The sequence below is a fragment of the Electrona antarctica genome (assembly GCF_951216825.1).
Source record: "Electrona antarctica genome assembly, chromosome: 1".
NCBI classification, from domain to species: domain Eukaryota; kingdom Metazoa; phylum Chordata; class Actinopteri; order Myctophiformes; family Myctophidae; genus Electrona; species Electrona antarctica.
In genome coordinates, this window is record NC_136806.1 from 18,607,427 (window position 1) to 18,630,363 (window position 22,937).

Below are 22,937 nucleotides of genomic sequence, written 5' to 3' on the forward strand. Positions count from 1 at the left end.
ACCGTGCTGTTGGTTGCTGCTTACTCCCATTTGGCACTTTGCACATATATCACTTTGCAATTCAGGAGTCCCGAGTTGGTGTTGGCTAGACCAGTGGTTCCCAAACTGACACTAATTAGCCCGCGACCCCCATTGGAAGAGATATGCCAGGGACCCCCATACGAGAAGATGTTTTTACGGCTCTAGCAGAGAATCTCAACCTGTTTAATTTCAAGGACCCCCAGTTTGACATGCATTATACGGACCCCCATTTAATGGCATTTTTCTCTCTGGGACCCCCAATTTATATTGTAAAATCAATGTTAATTTAACATTTAACATTTAATTTGGTTCCATTTGTACATTAATACTGCAGTGTCACACAAAAGTACCTTATATACTGTATATATATATATAACAGGAGATACATGCTCGTTTTGAGCTTGCATATCTGCCAATTTTTTACATATGCGGTTTCCACCTGACAGCAACGATATTCAATATGTCAACAAATTGATAAATAAGGCAATTTGTGTGTGTGTGTGTGTGTGTGTGTGTGTGTGTGTGTGTGTGTGTGTGTGTGTGTGTGTGTGTGTGTGTGTGTGTGTGTGTACTGTGTGCGTGCGTGCGTGCGTGCGTGCGTGCGTGCGTGCGTGCGTGCGTGCGTGCGTGCGTGCGTGCGTGTGTGCGTGCGTGCGTGCGTGCGTGCGTGAGTGCGTGCGTGTGTGTGTTCCAAAAGAGTGATAAAACATGTGGATCAATACACTGATCATTGAGCTCAGGGACTCCAGCGGAACTGCAGGTCAATACATCACCCACTCCTCTGACACTGCATTACTCACTGTCTGTCTGTCTGTCTGTCTGTCTGTCTGTCTGTCTGTCTGTCTGTCTGTCTGTCTGTCTGTCTGTCTGTCTGTCTGTCTGTCTGTCTCAACTGTCTGTCTCACAAACTCACACACTGCAGCGGTACACACACACACACACACACACACACACACACACACACACACACACACACACACACACACACACACACACACACACACACACACACACACACCGTCTCCCCTATGTGGGTGGGTGTACTGTAGTCAGTTTGTGAGTGTCCATCATTTTGAACCATTGACATGTATTGCATTGAGTCAGCACACTGTGTCTGGTGTCAGCTCTGACCATGAAGACGAAGGATTTGACTCAGCAGGAGAGACGACCAGAGAGAGCAGCCGGTTAACGGCAGACAGTAGTGTTGTGTTCCATCATATCAGATATGATTCCCTCTCTGCTGCCTCATCTGACCGGAGCTCCAACCCGGAGCCAAACACCATTCATCTTAGACAGACACACTGTCTTAGTTCAGCAGCATCGACACTATTTTTATGTCCACGTCATGTGCACAAATGGCCCTATCTTTGGCGCCTTACCACTTTTCCCCTAAACTTCTTCTTTTTTTTTTTTCTTTTTAATTCTTTTTTTTTGTGGTTTTCGCCTTTTTTATTTTTATTTTTTTATGGAGGGACAGACAGTAGGCTGACAGGAAAGGGGGAGAGAGATGGGGGGGGGTGACATGCAGTAAAGGCCGTCGGGATCAGGATTCGAACCCGCAGCACACTGCCAGGCTGGATTACCAGCCAAGGTGCCTGGACCGCTGAGCCACGGCCCAGGCCTCCCCTAAACTTCTTTGCCATATTATTTTACTTATTATTTTAAACTTGCCGATCTACATCGACACGTCGTGAGCTTGTAGATCGGCTATTTGAACATTTTTTTAATGTTTTTCAAAATAGTAAAAAATGGCAACTAAATTTAGGGATTAGGGGTTAGGGGTGGTGCAAGATTATGGCTAAAGTGCCCAACCCTCATGGGTTTACAATACACCAAAAACGTTTACTGGTTCCAACTGATGCGGGGCAGTTAAGGTGTTAACGGGTGGGGCTATTCCAGATACAATCATTTAATTCCCTTTGTCGCTCAAATACAGACAGAAGTGGATTTCTCAGTGGTGCATGAGTTGCATTTTCAACATTTTCAGTTTTGGATGATTTGACGGTGTGAGAAATACGATGTGTGGCATGAGTGCGTGTGAAGAGGGTCAATTGCGTGTGTCTCACGCTCATTGCGTAAGATTTTGGCAGCTCTGACTAAAATCCAACCATCAAATAAAGATGAGTTTTAAGACAGGATTTCAAAAAGTGCAGGCGCCAGCCTAACATGTAGCGACAACTCATCCTGGAGTTTGGGGGCTACCAAATGCAATCTCACCTGTGTTTCATATCGGCTCCAAAAAAGGTTCCCTTCCAGAAATATAATTCAACCTTTTAATGATCATCCAGAAATCAGAATGGTGTACATTAGACCAAAGAGTGCATACCTTACGTCCTCGAAGTAGACAGGACAATACAACTATAAAACTAAATCTCTCTGTCAATTTCACCTAGCCACACAACAACGTCTGCATGTCCGCCTCTGGAGTGGCATTAAACCTGCCAGTCTCCAGGTCTAATGGCAACGTTCATAAACGTAACTGTGAGCATAGTAATCTATCTCTTTTGTTAACCTCTTGAAACCACTTTACTTTGTTGAGCATAGTCACCCAGGGCTCTACACTTGGCCCTCTCATCTACACCAAGTCTTTATGCCAAAACAAAAGCTGATCTACAAGCTCACAACGTGTCACGTTGCATTGCTTTGTGAGCTTGCAGATTTCCTATTTTAACGGAAAGTGCATCCCAGAATAGTGTTCCTGTGGTTTTATTGTAATTTTGTCCATACCTTATTTTGCTGTCTGAAGGATAGTACATGACTTTATTAATCGCCCCAGAGGAGATAATACAGGTTGTTACAGGGTGTTATTATGTCAAGAAGACCATTTTTCTCTCTAGCCTGGGGAACACTTTGCTCCTAATCCGCTGAATTATATCCTCAAAATTACCTATTCAGCTAAATGAATGAGAAATGATTCAAATTCAACTCAATATCCCATGGGGATGACCGTGCAAAATGTCTCATTTAAATATCTTGAAAGTGAGTTTCTGATCGGACACAGGTGTATTCTGAAGCCGACGCATTTGACATTTATGTTACAATGTTCAGTTCACAATAGTATGTGTTCACGGAAACGCCAGACACCAGTTAAGCGTGATGTGACACATGGGGGCACACCCGTGCATTATAGAGTTGTGTAAGTAAGGGAATCCAAAATGACCTAATATATTGGTTCACTTTGTTCAGTAGCGATCCCAATCCTCTTCCGGCTGACTGAGCTATGACACTGACATTGACCTATCACTATAGTCTCCATTTTCAGCAGCACCATTTCACAACGAAGTTCAGCATAAAATGCCAATGTTATTCATGATCAACAAGTAAAATAGTAAAGGCATTTTATCAGGTATTTGACCAATCTGGGAACTAAATATCGGTTATCGGTTTCCTGCGGGAGTTGAATTTCTAACTTTGAATACATGTTATTAGACACCTTTATGAACACACTGGTAAAGAAATGTCTTGGTAACGATTTAGTTCCCAGATTTGCATAGGTTACTAAAACTGCATGTCATCCCCTTATAGCCTAATGATATGTCCTTCGATCTGATCTTAAGCCTTTACTACTTTGTCGTATTGTATTTCAGACGTTCCGATCAATTCAAATACTTTTATACTGTAATTGTAGTATACATTTGAAGATAACATGTACTGTCTGTGTATTGCATTGTATTCATGGATGGACCAGTTCATACCTAAGTAAATATACCCTCCCCCCTTATGCAGTGAATTGCAGCCTCTGCGATTTGTAAATTGTAGTAGTTCCTATTGTGATTGTGGTTATTTTTCAGTTAATGTTCAGCCCTATACCTGGATATCAGTTCATTGGACATTTATTAAAAAGGTTTCATAATGGACAACAACAAAGGGAGGCAGGAAAGATTCCATACAGATGCGAGACAAACACAGATGAATATCATGCACCATTGAGGAGATTGCAGTGGATCAAAATGTGTGCACACAGTTCTCTCCTACCATATCCTGTACACTGGCAGAGGTAAACGAGCACTTTTCACACACACATTCATACACCGATGGTGTAGGAAACCATGCAAGGCACCATCGGGAGCAATTAGGGGTTCAGTGTCTTGCTCTGGGGGAGCCCGGGATCGAACTGGGAACCTGGCGGTTCCCATCCGGCTGTTCTACCGGCCACTGTGTAGGCTCAGGGTTTACTGTGTACAATAAAGGGCAAAGCAGACTATAGCTTTACACCATGAATGAAGTGCCAGTTCTTGAAGAGGAAGATAAAAGACGTCACCTGTAAGAACCACAACCTCCTTCAATTACAACTGAAGGACTCCAACTTCCAGGCTTTCAGCTCAAACGCATGCTGACACACACTGTGTGTGTGTGTGTGTGTGTGTGTGTGTGTGTGTGTGTGTGTGTGTGTGTGTGTGTGTGTGTGTGTGTGTGTGTGTGTGTGTGTGCCATGATGACCTTGGTGTCTGCTGAGATTGAGTGATCCTTCAGGCCGTGCTGTGACCTCTCTCTCTCCCTTCCAGTAGCATGACAGTATGTCAGTGATGTCACCGGACACTCCATCACCCCTCTGATAAATGATCCTTTCCAAGGCCTTGACATGGAGAGAGAGACAGAGAGAGAGAGAGAGAGAGAGAGAGAGAGGCAAACGGGAAAAGAGAGGCGTATCTGATCAATGCATGCATTATATCGGTGGTTTTCAACCAGTGGTCCCTGAGGGGGTTCCAGGTGGTCGCCAGCTAATGATGGAGAGTTGGTAACCAAGTAGACATTTTTGAGGGGCGCTAGGCCGCTAGCCCCTCCTATATTCAGCTATAGTGTAGATTTTCATTTTACACAAACATTAAATTCCATCATCCCATCGTCATATGTGGACGAGCAAGTCGGCTATTTTTGGCCTACACAAATATGAAATTCTCATTGACAATGAATGGAGAATTTACGTCATATGTAGACGAGCAAATCGGCTATCTTTGTCCTACACAATAAATTGTCATTGACAATGAATGGATGATGTACGATGATGAGCGCCCCTCACTTCACACGGGTGTGACTTTTGAATTAACATTTGAAGTTTTTCAGAAAACTTAGTTTAGTATTTAGAAGGTATGTTTTTAGAATCGTCCACATGCAGAGTCCTAAATGAGTTAAGACACATGGTGGCCGTTTAAGACTCACCAGTAGCTGCCGTGTGAGGTTAGTTAGGTTAGGGTTTGGGGTAGGGTGTCGGACTATTGCGTGTCGGACTGTTCGGACCAAAGATATGCATGCATGCGCCCAAAATAGGGACGCCAGGTTGAAAGTGGTTAAATCCGTCTGTGGGGTTTCTTGAAAAGTATCATTTTTGAACTTACAAGTTTTCTGCCTGACACCGACGACAATATCAAAATACTTATATCTGTAATTGTTTACATACAAGCGTTTGACAAAAATGTACAATGAACCCCAGTCATATCCAGTAGTTGATCATGAGCAATGTGCTGCTGCACATTGTAGTTCTTCTGCCTGCACCTCACCTTTTGATTGATTGATTGATTGATTCATTGATTTAGAATGGGTAGAGTTCAAACGAGAGTACAGGTCAATACAAAAGCTGCTACAAGGATAAGACCAGAAAAAGCACTAAGACTTGTTTACATCAGGGTCCTCCATTTTCAATTCATCAGAACATTTAAAGAAAGAAAGGGGCATGGTGGCACAGTCGGTAGTGCTGTCGCCTCACAGCTAGAAGGTCCTGCGTTCGAGTCCCGCTGGGGACGCTGTGGGCGCTGGGGGCGTGTTCCCTCCTCCGCGTCATCAGTGCCCATACCCGAGGTGGGGTTGGCGAAAGGGCCTTTCTGTGTGGAGTTTGCATGTTCTCCCCGTGTCCCCTAGGGTAGGTACCCTCACAAAAACATGCAGTAATCCTGGTCTTTAAAACTACCTCCCCCTGGCCAGCCGGGGCGCCTGATGTTTAGGCCGATACAGCCTGATGTTTAGGCCTGATGTTTAGGCCGCCCCAAATGATTTTAACCCCTTTTACTTTTATATGCGTGATCCTCTGTTATTCTGTCCAATCAACACATTTCATCACCAAGAGGGTTCGTTGGCGCCTCACAGTTTTGGCATGCAAACAAAAACTGTGTGAACAACATGCTAAATGTTTTGCTGCAGCAACATTCGTTTGATGTTTGCCAATTTAGGCGTCTGCAATTCGTTGGCAAATGTTTGCTGTGTAGAGCCTGAACGATGGCAGATGTTTGTGTACGATGCCGATTTTGTCGAGTACTAGACCACAAATTACCAATGTTTGACAGTTACAGTATTTTGTAAAAAAAAAAAAAACGAATCAATTTTAACAATTTTGATTTGATTGTTTTTCAGAAATAGTCAATTTGAAAATTGCTGATCTACATACTTGTAGAATAGATAATGCTATTTTTGAAAACCTTTGAAAGTACAGTCTCATATTATGACACGCACAAAAAAACAATGGCAGGTTGAAAGGGGGTTGGAAATCAGGACACATCGGTACCATAAATGCCAATACCGAAGTCATCCAAAAAGTGAAATAATGGCTGAGACAGTATGGGCTCCATTTTCGTCACCACTCAACCCAGTATCCCTAAACTTCTTTGCCTTTTTTACTATTTTGCAAAAAAAAAATTAATAGTTACAATGGCCAGTCTACAAGCTCGTGTCAATGTAGATTGGCTAGTTGAACTATTCAAAAATGTTTTTCAAAATAGTAAAAAAAAAAAAAGGCAAAGAGGTTTAGGGATAAGGGGTTTAGCGGTGACAAAAATGGAGCCCTATATCTATCAGCCGTACCAATAAATGGCTCTGGCTCTATCCCTGTCGCTGCCATCCTCCACTTCTCTTCAGCTGAGCTGGCCACTCTGGGGAGGTGGAGAAAACCACATGCCTTTCATGTACAGTCGCCACTTCTTTTCAGCTGACAACAGAGGTTTTTAGTACATATGTGCTATATTTTGCACCACTCCTTACCCCTTATCCCTAAACTTCTTATTATTTTTTTTACTATTTTGATAATACATTTTAAAATAGTTCAAATAGCTGCTCTACAAGCTCACAACGTGTCGATGTAGATCGGCTAGTTGAACTATTTTAAAATGTTTTTCAAGATAGTAAAATATGGCAAGGAAGTTTAGGGATAAAAGGTAAGGCGCGCTCAAGATAGGGCCATATCTCCCTATAGTTCCTTTCTCGGCCGAACCGGCCTGGACTTGCTATTTCAGTGCCAGGGACGCCAGTCCCCTGTCGGCCTCTCACCCACGAACGCTGCCAGTTGTGTTCATCCAACGGAGTGGCCGGCCAAGCCGGAGGCACCGCAGCTGCATGGGATTGAAGGAAGCCGGTCTGGTGGGCTAGTACTGCCACCTGGACGCCCTACAGGCAGTGTCTATATTCAGAGAAAACCCTTCTGTTCTAGGCCTGTCACAATTATTACATAATTGCCTACTCACAATTATTTGAGATAATCACTTATTTATGCTCTCAGAACACTGCATGTTGAACGACAATTCCCATTACCCTAAAGTTAAAACATTGGCTGCCGGGGGTACACGCAGTCTAATGTTCCCTAAACACCTAAGTTTGTTTGTTTGTTTATTTTGTTATTTTTTTTTTTTTAAATAATCCAAAATCGCGATTATAGCAGATCCTCACGCTCAAAATGTGTTGCATTGTGGGGTTTGGCTATTTTGTGGCTATTAGTCTAACAACAAAGTATATAGGGCTTAAGAGGTTAATGGTCTGACACACCATCTTAACTGCTTTACTACTTCTAACCAGCGGTTGATTTCACAATAATCCAGGCAGTGACAGTCTGAGCGACTCTGGTGTTTTAGTGTTGCATTTATGGATCCATCTCTCTCTCGTTGTCCTGGCCTGTTCCTCTCTCCCATCTATCACTCCTGTTTATCTGTCTTAGAGAGAGAGAGGGGGTTGTGTCACGTCCTACAGTATGTGTCTGGCCTCCAGTGCACTCTGAGGTTGAGGCCATGCAGGAAACAGAAGCAGTCCCTCAGTCAGTCTCATATAGAGCAGGCAGGGCTTCACAAACAGCTCAAAACCCCAAAGATACATTCGGTGTCTCCCGAATTACATTCACTATTACACTATTAATAATCACTTAAGCCCTATTGCAGGAATACTTCAAAAAATTTCACTATTTTGTCAAGTTTTGTTTCATTTGTGTATTTTGTGTGTTTTTTAGTTTTTAGTTTTTTTTTTACATATTATATTTTTATTTCTGATATTTACTCGCGACCCACTGTCTGGGAAACACCACCGTGAGCCGGACCAGTCTGACCCCAGGCCTGTTCTGCCGGAGGCTTGCATTGAGTCCTCCTCCTAGGGGGCTTCCAGAGCTGATCTGGAGTCAGCATGTAACACCTGTAGACTAGTATAGTATACATTGGAATGGTGTGTGTGTGTGTGTGTGTGTGTGTGTGTGTGTGTGTGTGTGTGTGTGTGTGTGTGTGTGTGTGTGTGTGTGTGTGTGTGTGTGTGTGTGTGTGTGTGTGTGTGTGTGTGTGTGTGTGTGTGTGTGTGTGTGAGGGAGAAAGAAAGAAATTGTGAGCGTGCATGTAGCGGTTAACAGTTAAGTACAGTACAGTTAAAGTACTGGTAAATGGAAATACTCAAGTAAAGTGCAAATACCTCAAAATTATAGTTAAGTAAATGTACTTTCCACCATGCTGGCTGTTAGGAGGATGTATTCCGGGTTCAGACAGGGGCAGCTTGGCTGGCTGCATGCCTCCCATATATACAGTATATGAACACACTGGAGGAGGTGTTGCGTAATATTCCTCACTGCTCTGTGACACCTAAACACAGACGCACTATCAACAAGTGGAGTGTATGACTGTGCATTTCATCAGCTGAAGGAAAACACATGAAAATAGAAAGTATTGTCTTGCATTCTGTTTGTCTGTCTGTGTGTTTGGTTGGGGGCTTTACCACCCTTAAGGCCTTTTCAGACGGGCAGCAACTGAGTCGCCCAGTAATTCATATTCAATGAGAGGCGTGCATGTATTTTGGACGGGCGGAGAAGTTGAGGGGCGACAACGCAAGCGTTTTTTTTCCGCGGGCGCGGTCCCGTGAAATTGTCGCGTGCATGCTTGTTTCATGCACACACCCGTGGCTGACTAGACCTCGATTGTGTTGAGCCATTTTTTATTCACACTACGCGTCCCGCGCCCCTCATGAGCAGACCTGGAGCAGACCTGTCGCTGATCCAGACCCTCATGAGCAGACCTGGAGCAGACCTGTCGCTGATCCAGACCCTCATGAGCAGACCTGGAGCAGACCTGTCACTGATCCAGACCCTCATGAGCAGACCTGTCACTGATCCAGACCCTCATGAGCAGACCTGGAGCAGACCTGTCGCTGATCCAGACCCTCATGAGCAGACCTGTCACTGATCCAGACCCTCATGAGCAGACCTGGAGCAGACCTGTCGCTGATCCAGACCCTCATGAGCAGACCTGTCACTGATCCAGACCCTCATGAGCAGACCTGGAGCAGACCTGTCGCTGATCCAGACCCTCATGAGCAGACCTGGAGCAGACCTGTCACTGATCCAGACCCTCATGAGCAGACCTGGAGCAGACCTGTTGCTGATCCAGACCCTCATGAGCAGACCTGTCGCTGATCCAGACCCTCATGAGCAGACCTGGAGCAGACCTGTCGCTGATCCAGACCCTCATGAGCAGACCTGGAGCAGACCGGTCGCTGATCCAGACCCTCATGAGCAGACCTGGAGCAAACCTGTTGCTGATCCAGGCGACAACGCCTGCGTCACCAGCTCCCTTTAGTTGACCAGGGCTCTATGCTTGGTCGACTCCTTTTTTCCTTATTTTCGCTGAATGTTTGTGTCGCCCAAGGGATGTCACACTACAAGGGTTATTAATGTTGTTATTAATGGAAGCACTGGCGTGCACTGGGCCGTGGCCCAGTCAGTTTAGAGCTGGCCTGGCCCAGTGTAGCTTCGAAAATAGGGGGGGCGAAAAAACAAGAAAAACAACTTTGGCAGCCCTTCACCTCCGTGCATGCACATTTCTGCTAGTAGCAAACCACAGCATGCAAGCCGCCTTTGATTTAAATGGTCTCCATTAGCAATTCGGCAAAACAGTTCTCACCTATCGGCCGGAGTTGTCCCGTTTTATTGATCAAACTGTTTTTAATGCACTGGAAAAAACGCAATAATCACAATGTGGGTTCCATTGAAACATGACACACCGACAGAAGGCAAGTTTGGAGTGTAGTTAGTACAAGAGCTTGTAGTATGCCTCCCCACAAACAATGTTTTTCACGCAGTGAAAGCATGTATTCATTTGTGTCATCTGTTTTTATCGTGCAAATAAAACGTGACTCTCTGTGCAAGGTCCTTATAGTGGCATGGTTCTTGTTCCGAACCTTTTCTTTAATTTTTTTTAATAAAATCCACGATTTTGTAACCCATTTTTTCACCTGTTGCCAATTTCCTAAACTGTAATCCTGGGCGCTACTCTCCCTCTGCCAAATTGGGCAGAGCCCCAAACTGAGCTCATGCTCCCTTCAATGCATGAAGATTGAGCAGGCTGCTTCTTATCACCTGACAGGGCAGAGTTTCCCCTGTAGGACGTAGCGCTGGAAGGAACACGTTATTCCAACCAGTTACTTTCCCCTCCATCAGGAGCCCTGGCTGACCAGGGGGGGGGGGCAGTATATAGACCAGGATTACTGCATGCTTTTTTGTGAGGGTATACCTACCCTATAGGGGACATGGGGAGAACATACAACACTCCACACCACCCCCGCGCCCACATGCCCAAATAGGGACGCCATGTTCAAAGTGGTTAAGACTTAGACACCGACTAGAACAATACACAAAAACACACCTGCATGCGTAGAGCTCCCATTGATCTATCCGAAAGACTGGCTGTGAAATTGTGTCTGGCTGCAAGCTCACCAGCTGGACTGGTGCCGTGGCAGGATTTAGACAATAAACAAGCTGTAAAGATCACAGGTTCAATCTCCGTCATGGGCCAGACGTCCTGTCAATGTGTCTAGTCTGTCTGTAGTCTGTAAACAGTGAAATGAGAGGTGCACAAAACCGGAACACTTCACACTTCCTCTCTGCCTGACTAAATTCTGCCTGCAACAACCCTGCATGGATGCAGCCCTGTTTGGCAACTTGTTCAGTTCTTTCTTCCATTCACACCTCAAGCTATCTCCTCTAATTACCTGGATTGGTGTCCCCTGGCTGTCACCTGACTTCAAGCCAAGCCCAGGTTAACCCAGGTTACCCGCTGACCAGGGCATGATGAGGCCTGGAGTTGTTATGTGGGTTATTCATGCTGGATGTCCAGCTCTATAACAGGGTCACGCAGGGACAATAACTATAGCTGCGTGTTTGCCTGTAGGTGTAAAACACGAAACAAAGAAAAGCAACCATGATGTTTGCGAGAGAGGTGATTATGTTCCAGCAGGGCCAGCGGCACTCTGAGAGAGCTTTGTTGTGGTTGGCTGTCCGTTTTGTAGGGGAAAGTTGTGCATGTTTCCGGTTGGTTGTTGGCACAGTAAGCCGGTCAGCTCCTCCCTGCTGTTGCCATTGTTTCATGTTCAATAGTTTGGCAATTAGTGGATTTCTTTCCCATGCTCCCCCGTTCCTTCTACGCTATCGCAGAGCAGCACATTTCGCACATATGCGGTCAGCCACACATACACATGTGTGGCACACACTCGAACCAAGCCCCCTCACATACAGGTCAATGTTTTGACACTGTATGTGTCATCACGAGGCAGGCTCGTGATGGGTCCCTGTGGTCCAGAGAGAGGGGCTGCATACGTTGGTTAGACATACAGTCCGATACAGTCAGACATACAGGCAGCCCGTGGCCGGTTAAAACTCATCCGTGGCCCGACATGCGTAACAGGTTAAAACGAACTAGTGGCAGGTTAGAACTAACCCGTGGCTCCCGTCATGTGGGCAGGTTACAACTAACCTGTGGCAGGTTCAAACTAACCCGTGGCTTCCAAAACTGTGGAACGCACTTCCCGTTGCAATCAGAACTGCAGCATCACTCCCGATCTTCCGCCGTAGTTTGAAAACCCACCTTTTCAGACTCCACCATGGCCCATAGCACTTACCCTACCCCCTTAGACAGCACTTTTTTAGACTTAGATAGCATTTGAAACAGACTTATAGCATGTCATGTAGACAGCACAATAACAGTACAGCTATAGTATAATATATATGTATAGCTTATATGTATAGTGTCATTATATATAGATATGTTCTAGTTACGTTCTTAGCTTACGCATGTTTCTTGATAAATGCTGTTTATATATGTGATGTATTCCCATGCTTTTTGTTCTTGCTTAATGTAAGTCGCTCTGGATTAAGAGCGTCTGCTAAATGCCTAAATTGTAAATTGTAAATTGTGAGGTTTAGGTTTAGGTTTTTTTTGCCAACGGCTGATTCGGTCTGGCTTATTAGCCAGGCTAGTCGTGCTCGTGACTGTAGGACTTGTGGCAGGGCACTAAGCAGGCAGTCTCGTGGGGTCCCTGTTGTCCAGAGAGAGAGCGACACACTGAACTGAGGGAGTCATGCCTGTGGGAGATTGGGAAGTGGGAAATAACCATGCGCACATATTTTCCACTACCCACCACTGCACTGCCCTGCAGGAACATAAACAACAATGCTCCTGCATATCTTTCACCCACGGGTGAATGAATGCTCTTCTTGCACTCCATTACGCTGACGACACGCTCACACAGTTGTCATGCACAGAACAGGGAAGGCCGTGGGGGGTTCTTCTGAACGGGAGACTCAGGGAGTTGCAGTGTAACTCAGTGTAGCACTGTCAAGCCAGTCTGGTGTACTTCTGGCTGATAGATAGCTAGCTGAACTAGCTGGTTACCCTGCCATTATACCATGTGTATGTCATTCCCAGGGACACTTTCTTTTAGGGGGGATTTTGGGCGGGAACCCCTTTTGGTGTTTTAAACATTATGTTATAATTTAGCTATTTAAAAATAGCAAATCTACAAGCTCATAGAGCTTGTAGGTCTGCTATTTTTGAAAAATCGTGAAAATATTTATTTCAGAAAACTGGAGGATTTAGAAGAAATTTTTTAAATTTCGAGGTCAGGCCTAAATGGGTTAACTTCTCAGAATGGAAAAATGAACATTCTCTTAAGAACTCAAAGAGACAAATTTGACCAAATTTGGGACAACTGGATACTAGTACACATTGCATCGCCTTCTTTTCAGTCTCTGTAATATTTGTTTAAGGCACCCCTTCTTCCTCCTCTGGTCACAGTTAAAACTGTTATTCCTTATGTTATGCTCCCCTCCGCATTATTGTGAATACTTTTTTTGTCATGTTTTTATGAAGAATTTAAAAACGGTGAGTACCCTAGTGACAAGATGTGACATCTTACTTGGATGAAGAAGAAGAAGTTAGAGAAGAAAGTGAGAACTTGTGAGAACTTTAAAGATACATTGGAATACCTGTAATCGAACTAAATCTTATAAAGTCTTGTTCCTAACACTTGAAAAAAAGGACATCACGGAAAAGATGGGGGGACAAAAAACTTTAGGAATTGCACTAAGGAATTGTTTACACAAGGGATGTGAAAAATGATTCTACACTGCATTTTCCAAATGAAATCAAAAAAGAGAGAGAGAGAGAGAGAATGTCACACTGTTGCCAATATTCGCCCAACCACTCAAAATGTCTCACCAGGAAGATGTACTGTACAATGCAATGCATAGTTTTTAATGCCCATCAATCCTGGCATACTGTTTGTGCACTGAGAGGTTGTTAGTTTGAAAGCCGTGCTTCTGATTGTGAACACTGCAAAAAGCATTCGGACTCATTCATCACCTTCGATAGTTCCATGCTATGATTAAAGTTAATCATAAAACTGTATGAGCTAGCATGTGCCACCACATTTATCAAACTTCAGTTATAATCAGCATGTCAGCACATTTGTGTAAATTATGAGCAGAAGGGTATTATAGCTACAGTCTCTTAGTTAGCATGACTTAACATAAGAGTGCCTCCTCAGAAACGTAACTGTTAATTGTCTCCACCAGGCCGAAGGCATGGGGAGAGAGTATGTTTTGCACTCCGTCCGTGTGTGTGTCCTTCCTTCCTTCCTTCTGTCCGTCCTTCCGTCCGTCCGTTATCAGCTAATCTCCGGTACCGTTGGCCCGATCCATGCCAAACTTTGCACACACAATCCATGGATGCCAACGACGAACCTCTGCCCCAAATATTCCTCAACGGCCTGTTATAGCGCCACCATGAGGCCGATTTAGGCAAAACACATTTCTGTAGATTACTCGTACACATTTTATCCATACATCACACAATTCGGTATACACTATCTCCATAGTCATGTGATCAACACAGATCTGCACAATATTGGCTTCCAAAGCTCACATGATTGGTCCGTTTCGAACAAAATGCCACACATCACAAACACAGTGTGCAATTTCCGTGAAATTATACACGCACATTTCCACTAGGCCAAGGACGACATGCCACTCATTCTTTTCCAAATCAGCCTCATGGTGGCGCTATAACAGGCCACTTCCTGTTTTTAGCTATAACTTCATCAATCTGTATACAACTTATGTATGCGCACTCCCTAGAGGCCATGGAAAAACATTGTCCCTGCATCCCTCCACTTCTGCCGGTTATAGCGCCACCATGAGGCCGATTTCTGCTAAACACATTGCTTACAGTATGTTAGTCGCACAGATTTCATCCAAATCTCACGCAAATCGGTATACATGATCTCTGTAGTCATGTGATCAAGACGAGTCTGTTGGATTTATCAGATTATACACTGATTGGCTAACATTGCCTTCTAAAGTTTTCAGGAGTGGCCCGTTTCGTTCAAAATGCTGCACATGTCCTGCTCATCCAGAATTCTATCCTCAGAGATTCGATGAGTGATCTGGCTCTGCATTTCCTCAACAAAATGAAGAAAATTGTTGCAAAAAACAAACAAACAAAAAAACATGTTTATATTACTCCTAAACATTTTGCCAAACATCTCACACACTCCTATCCTCCTGGTGGAGACCTGTGCCCAGAAGGGCACTTTTTCTAGTTCTTAAATTTTTTTACCCCACAAATTTTGTAAACCCATTTTTTTCATCCACTGTCAATTATCTAATGTCTGACCTCATGCTTCCTTCTATGGGGTCGCCAATATATTTTGGGGGGTCCCCAAATTATTATTATTATTATTTTATTTTTTTGCAACTGAATGACATGGAAATTACTGCATGTTTTTGGAGGGTACCTATACCCTAGGGGACACGGGGAGAATATGCAAACTCCACACAGAAAGGCCCTTTTGCCAACCCAACCCATGGGTGCTGATGACGCGTATGAGAGAACATTCCCCCCAGCACCCTTAGTGTCCCCAGCGGGAATCAAACCCAGGAACCCAGGAGCTAAGGCGACAGCGCTACCGACTGCGCCACCGTGCCCCCTAGAAACGTAACTGTTACTTGAATTCTGAGTCCGTAGAAATGGTACCACAAGGGTCATTTTGTGTAACTCTGAGGATTTGACTCAGCACCTACAAAGCAAAACTTAGCAAACAACAAATATTCATAAATACAGTAGCAGCTCTACAAGCTCACAACAGCACAGCACAGTGCGAGGTGTTGTAAGCTATTTTCATTATCTGTCGTATACAACAATAGTATATGCATTATTGCTTTAGTGGTTAGGTACCCAAGGTTTTACTAACACGCACGCACGCACGCACGCACGCACGCACGCACGCACGCACGCACGCACGCACGCACGCACGCACTCACACACACACACACACACACACACACACACACACACACACACACACACACACACACACACACACACACACACACACACACGCATCTTCATGTTCAAAGAGAGCCATCATTAGCACTGAGAATGAGGAGGATCGAGTTCTTTTTAGACAAAGGAAGTCACGTCACCCATTCTCATTACTCTTTCTAGGACTGACTTACGAGGTGCAGCCTTGCAAGTTTTTTCCCCCTTCTTTTACAAGCAGACTACTGCCTTTTATCCCATTATTGTTGACTTTCTATGCAGGCCACGTTGTTCTGACTGTGGGAAATAGCTCTCAGGCTTGTGGAAGTCTGACATTTAAGCTAACGCATGGAAATGAAACAAGAAGCGAGAACCATGCACTTTCTGACCTGATACAGCAGGTGTGTGTGTGTGTGTGTGTGTGTGTGTGTGTGTGTGTGTGTGTGTGTGTGTGTGTGTGTGTGTGTGTGTGTGTGTGTGTGTGTGTGTGTGTGTGTGTGTGTGTGTGTGTGTGAGAGTGCGTGCGTGCGTGCGTGCGTGCGTGCGTGCGTGCGTGCGTGTGTGCGTGTGTGTGTGTGCTCACGTTCACCCTGCCAGCCAATTGTGTTTCTCTTGGCACACTGTGCGACTAACGATTGAGAGCAGATGAACCTGCTTCATGAACTTCATATTCAGCAATCAGCAGTAAGCTCTATAGAAGACTCATCAGGTGTCCATCTCAGTGTGTGTTTATCAGTGTGTGTCTCTGTACTGTCTGTGTGCTCAGTGTGGTGCGTGCGTGCGTGGGTGGGTGTGTGTGGTTAGTGTGAGATTGGGAGGTCGACAACCGTTCACTGGCTGGGTCATGAAACGGGGCCCAATGCCTCCCTGCTTGACACTCAACATCAAGGGTTGGATTGGGGTAAGTCCCTGCGGCATACTAGCGTCATGTCCAGGGGAAGTACTTGTACATCATGTCCAGGGGGTGTACTTGTACATCATGTCCAGGGGGTGTACTTGTACATCATGTCCAGGGGGTGTACTTGTACATCATGTCCAGGGGGTGTACTTGTACATCATGTCCAGGGGGTGTACTTGTACATCAAGCTGCCTCACGCTACAGAAACAGGAGACAGGCTCCTGCCGCAATTACGGCTTACTTTTACTCAAAAGTAAAAGTAGTCATAATGCACTCGTAACAGAGTATTTCTGCATTGCAGTATTGATACTTTTACTTAAAGTAAAATGCGCGAGTACTTTTCCCCACCACTGTACTGTCTGTGTGTTGTATGTCAACGCTTAACGTCGTGTCTTCATGTCTTTGTCATGACAGCGTCGTACCGGCGAGGCTCCACGGGAGGCGAGCGGACATCCGGGTCCATCCAGTGCCAGCGTTGCAGGGAGGTGTGCCGGGGAGAGGTGGTGCGCGTCCAGGACACGCACTTTCACGTCAAGTGTTTCACCTGCACAGGTAACCATGGCAACAGAGTGACAGAGATACTGTGTAGTGTACTGTGTGGAGTTTAGGTGCGGTTGTTTTGCAGGACGGCCCTGCCCTCAGGCGGGGGAAGGTTCTGTAGAAGCCTTGTGAAGACAGGCAGGCAGGGACGATTACATCATCACCCTCACGCACCTTCACACGCGCACACACACACACACACACACACACACAAACACACACACACACACACCTACACACAGACACACACAAACCGTTGCACAGGGCATACACTACAGTAGTATGCAGGCAAGTTTATGTATAGGCTATAGTACAGCGTTCACAACAAGTCGATTCAAAGTGCTTTAAATACAAAACATTAAGCTTTTTTTATTATATTAGTTTTTATTAGGTTTTGTATAGACATGACATACAGGACATACATAACAATGACACATACACCATATTCTGATAGTGTGTCTATGCCTCTCCAGGCAGCTCTTTAACAAACAGAAAGTACATTTTCGGGTGGGTTGCCAATTCCGTTCAATCAGGAGAGAGTAGCCATTTGTCAGCTTAAAATGTAGTGTTCCACTTTACATTTTGCCACTTGTTTAAGGTGTTTTTATCCTGTATCCTGTATGAATTCTCTGTCCTGATTGGATAAAATTTGGTATCCCAAAACTAAACTAGAAATGCACTCTGTCGAGCTGCCAACTTGCACTTTGCACACAAGTCTCTCCCCCCTTCTGCCGTCCCTCCAGTATCTGCCATCAGCATCCATGGACTTTTTAAGTTATGTCAAATCAATTTAATTTGCCATAAGCAGACTCCAATCAAGTTATTGAAACGTCTGAGTTATATATCTATATAAAACCCGTTCGAGATATCCACTACAATGCGTTATAAATGTCTTTAAGTGTCCTATATAGGTTTGAAACTAAAATTGGTTACGTCATCCACATATGTCGGTGTTGATCGTTCGGCCAATCAGGGATTGTGTATTTTTGGTGGCGTCGTTACAATAGAACTGTCCAACTGACAGACTTCAAACTTGGCACATCGCCAGAGGTGGTCGGCATTGAGACGACCGGACAGGCGGTTGTCCAGAACCGCATATTTGACCGGTATAGGCATGTAATGGAGATCCGGTTGTCCCGAGCCGTCCATTCCGACTGCTGTACCCATATATGGTCATGTGCAGAGGTTCCCAACCACCGGTCCGCGGACCGGCACCGGTCCGCGGGACATGTGCCACTGGTACGTGAGAAGTGAATCACAAGTTTTCCCGTCGTATTTTCAAAATCCACAAGAAAAAAAGAAAGGACAAACACAGGCAGCGGATTGGCAGTGGATTGGCCGTTGCGCGTAGTAGCACGACCCTCAATCACCCATTGGAATGCAAATGCGTGCCTTTCAGGCAGCCTTTGTTTCCTACTCGTCTGGCAGGTATATCTCTTTGAAAACCTTTTGTGTTACTGAATGTGCGACGGGGGGCGACGACGACCCATCTTGCCTGCCCAAAATGTAATTCCTAGAAACTGGGAAACTGTTTGGAAAATCTGCGTGAAAAGTGATCTTCACCCGTTCATGTGTGCACAGCCACGGAACAACAGCTGCAGCCTATTTCATCACGATCGCGCTAATGAAACAAAACGCTACACGGTGACGGTACAGGATTATCATTTCATGTCAAGTATACAGTATGTATCAGAAGTTGATGTTACCCAGGTAAAGTAGGCTAATGCGTCAATCGCGCATGTTTAACGTTTTCCAGATGTTTTCCAGACATGAGCCTAACCTTTTTTTCATTGTTGATATAACGCCATTTAGGTCAATGATATTTGATATAGGCGAACATTATGTTGTGATATAATAATATAGCAGCGGGTATTTAAGGGCCAATCAACTGTCATCCGTGAGAGCGTGTTTTGGTACGATGATGCACGACCCAAACCGGCAACGCCCCGCCCCCTTCCCCCCCGCCGCTCGGAAATTTCCCCATTGAAAATTCCGGGAGGAAAAAACTAGGACACGTCCGACTATTCCACAGACGTTCTAGTATTCCGTGGATGGTTGAGATTCCTGTGGGGACTAACTTATTGACAGATTTCTGTGGGGACTAACTTATTGACAGATTCCTGTGGGGACTAACTTATTGACAGATTCCTGTGGGGACTAACTTATTGACAGATTCCTGTGGGGACTAACTTATTGACCGCTGGGTGAGATACTTTTATGACGTTAGAGTTTCATGATGTAAAATTCTCCATTCATTGTCAATGGGAATTTAATGTTTGTGTAGGACAAACATTGTGAACATACACTGAAAGCTGGATATAGGAGGGGCTAGCGCCCCCTCAAACAAAAATCACACCCGTATGAAGTGAGGGGCGCTCTTATCATCCTCATACATCATCTCATTCCGGCCAATCACAATTTGCGTCCTCACTTTTGTCTTCAACACTCAAAGCTGGGCATAGGAGGCCCCTCAAAATGCTGTAGAACCGGAATCAGACGTTTGTAGACGCTGTTGTTAAACAGTGACTCAGGCAACAGGGCCTGGCGGAGAACTGCACTTTTGTTGTTGGTTGTCATGGCTACCAGTTCCCACCTGATGTTGTGTGGGAGTTCTGATTGGTCCAGACTGTACTGGATAACTTCTAGTTTACACAACATCTTAAGACTGGGACTCAAGTCTAAGATGAACAGGTCATCAGAAGGTGTGCAGCAGGTTCCTTTGTATCCTCCAAAGAGGATAATATGATCTCCCACAATGCAACAGCACATACCATACATCGGACCCATGAGGCCTTTCCCCTTTGGCTCAACCTTCTTCCAGGAGAAGGTCTCTGGACTGAACCTTCTTCCAGGAGAAGGTCTCTGGACTGAACCTTCTTCCAGGAGAAGGTCTCTGGACTGAACCTTCTTCCAGGAGAAGGTCTCTGGACTGAACCTTCTTCCAGGAGAAGGTCTCTGGACTGAACCTTCTTCCAGGAGAAGGTCTCTGGACTCAACCTTCTTCCAGGAGAAGGTCTCTGGACTGAACCTTCTTCCAGGAGAAGGTCTCTGGACTGAACCTTCTTCCAGGAGAAGGTCTCTGGACTGAACCTTCTTCCAGGAGAAGGTCTCTGGACTGAATTTCCACACATCATTTAAGGTCTGATACTTGTTGAGGCCACCAAATATGTACAGCTCTCCATTGTAGGGAATGGCTGAATGCCACCAGCGTCCTGGAAGAATCTGTGCAGAATGTGTGTTCAGCCAAACATTTGTCTGTGTCAAACACTCCAATGCTGTTGTTGAGGACCCCCCCAGTCCCCCTGCCACTAAATACAAACATCTTTGTCCCGATGATGGTGGCAGAGTGACATGAAGCAGGTCGTGGAGTTCCTCTGGTGTTAATTAAAGACCAGACCATTGTGATGGTGTCCAACCTGTACATGTCATTAGTGGCTCCAGTCAGCTTGGTCCATCCTCCATGGATAAACTTGACCTTCTCCAAGACACAGGCTGAGTGGTTGATCCTTCCCCCTGGAACAGTTCCAGAAACCCTGGGTTTGAACCATCTGTGGGCGTCAACATCAAATGCATAAAGTTGAACGTTGCAGTAACCTAGGTTAGCCCTCCCTCCCCAGATGTAGACTGTATCTTCTACCAACACAGCTGTGTGTCCCCAGCGCGTGGAGGTAACCTCAAGGTAGCGTTCTCCTCTTCCAGGGGTCAACTTCTTCCAGCATAAAGACACTGTGTCACTCTTGTCCTGCAGCACCACAGCTGCATAGCGCCATACCTCTGCTCCTCCTTTCAAATGGGCGGTCCAGCGGATCATTTCACACAGCAGCTCCTTCACAACTAATGTTCTGCTGAAGTTACTAGAAACAAGCTTTCATGCGTCTTTATTGGGAAGCACGGGACACAGACATTCAGTTGATCTGTCATTAAAAGCAGCTAAATGGAATTTTGTGGTTTCCAACATTTGTTTTAAAAGACAATTACCTGGATGTGATGATGTCATTGTGATGTCATTGCATGATGATGTTTTTTAGAAGAATAGCAAATGGCATTTGGTAAAATGATTGTGACCATAGGTCGCATGAAAACCTGCATCTCCCGTCCGTCAGTTAGTTAGTCACCCACACCATATATGGTCACGCCTCGTGACATCACGCCTCCATATATGGTCACGCCTCGTGACATCATGTCTCTATATATGGTCAAAAACAAGAAAAAGTTTAGGGATAAGGGGTTTAGCATGGATGAAAATAGAGCCCTATGTCTATTTGCTCAGACACTATGACGTAAAATTGTCCATTCATTGTCAATGAATGTAATGTTTGTGTAGGACAAAGTTCGTGCACACGCACCAAAAGCTGGATATAGGAGGGGCTATAGCACCCCTCAAAAATACGAGGATAAAGTTACAGTGCAGCACAAGAAATAAATCAAAAAGCTCAATGAAAGGCAGCAACACAGAAATGTCTCCAGCTTTGATTTAACAAACTGAGAGTGGTAGCAGACCTGTGGTTTTCTGGGCATTCGTTCCAGATACAGTGTGTGGTGCAGCATGGAAAACTGATGAATGTTGTTTCACCACATTTAGTTTAGACTCTGGGGACAGAAAGCAGACCTGTCCCCAGATGACCTGAGATGGTCCGGGGACCACCAGTGGTCCTTGAGGGGGTTCCAGGTGGTCCCCGGCTAAATGATGGAGAGTTGGTAACCAACCTAATAGACCCTTATTAAATCTTTAACTCTTGAGAACCATTTGGTTTCATTTTACGCTTTATATGTTATTGTTAAACATCTGCATCACTTGTATAAGAAGTCTACACAATTAGAGAATGTAGAAGAATTGTTATTTTGAGCGTTTGCCTGTTGTCTCTCCTAATGGTACCACATCAATACAGCATGGAATTGTGGACAAAATCGTATCCAATGATAACAAAATATTCTTTAGTTTTGGGAGTAGCTAAATCTCATGAAATGGTGGTCCGTGTCTCAAATGCCGAATAAATATGAAAAGGGTTGAAAACCACTCTCCTAGAGGGTTCTAAATCAACTACAGTCGTAGTTTCTTTAGGGAGACCTGTAAAGCAGTGGTTCCCAAAGTGGGGTCCGGGGACCCCCAGGGCTACTTGAGGGAGTTCAAGGGGGTCCCCAGCTAAATGATAGTTTGGAACCAAATGGACCCTTATGGGTCTGTAACTCTGAGAGTGTACAAATGGAACCAAATGGTCCATTTGTACACTCTCATAGTTAAATTAGCATTGATTTTACAATATAAATTGGGGGTCCCAGAGATAGAAATGTCATTAAATGGGGGTCCGTAGACTAATGCAGGTCATACTGAGGGGTCCTTGAAATTAAACGGGTTGAAAATCACTGCTAGAGCCATAAAAATCTTCTCTTATGGGGGGTCCCTGGCATATCTTTTGAAATGGGGGTCCGCGGGCTAATTAGTGTCAATTCGGGGGTCCTTGACATGAAGAAGTTTGGGAACCACTGCTGTAGAGACACTGTCACTCACAGTAGCAGTAGTAATCTACTGAAGATGAATGCATGGACAAGTGATTCCAAATCTTGTTAAGAAATTCGTTTTTTAATCATTATTTAGCTGATAGGTGGTCTGACTTATGTAATTGTGAGATGAAGGTCAGGTCTGAGTTCATAACTACACC

At 44.9% G+C, this 22,937-nt stretch overlaps 1 protein-coding gene across 1 annotated transcript in view; it reads left to right on the top strand.

Moving 5' to 3' along the window:
• ablim3 (actin binding LIM protein family, member 3) overlaps positions 1–22,937 on the top strand; it is a 102,368-nt gene that overhangs the window by 7,290 nt on the left and 72,141 nt on the right. Inside the window, exon 2 of the mRNA XM_079503457.1 lies at positions 17,152–17,289. Within this exon, the coding sequence (XP_079359583.1) occupies positions 17,152–17,289 (138 nt within the window). The remainder of the gene's footprint in view (positions 1–17,151; positions 17,290–22,937) is intronic.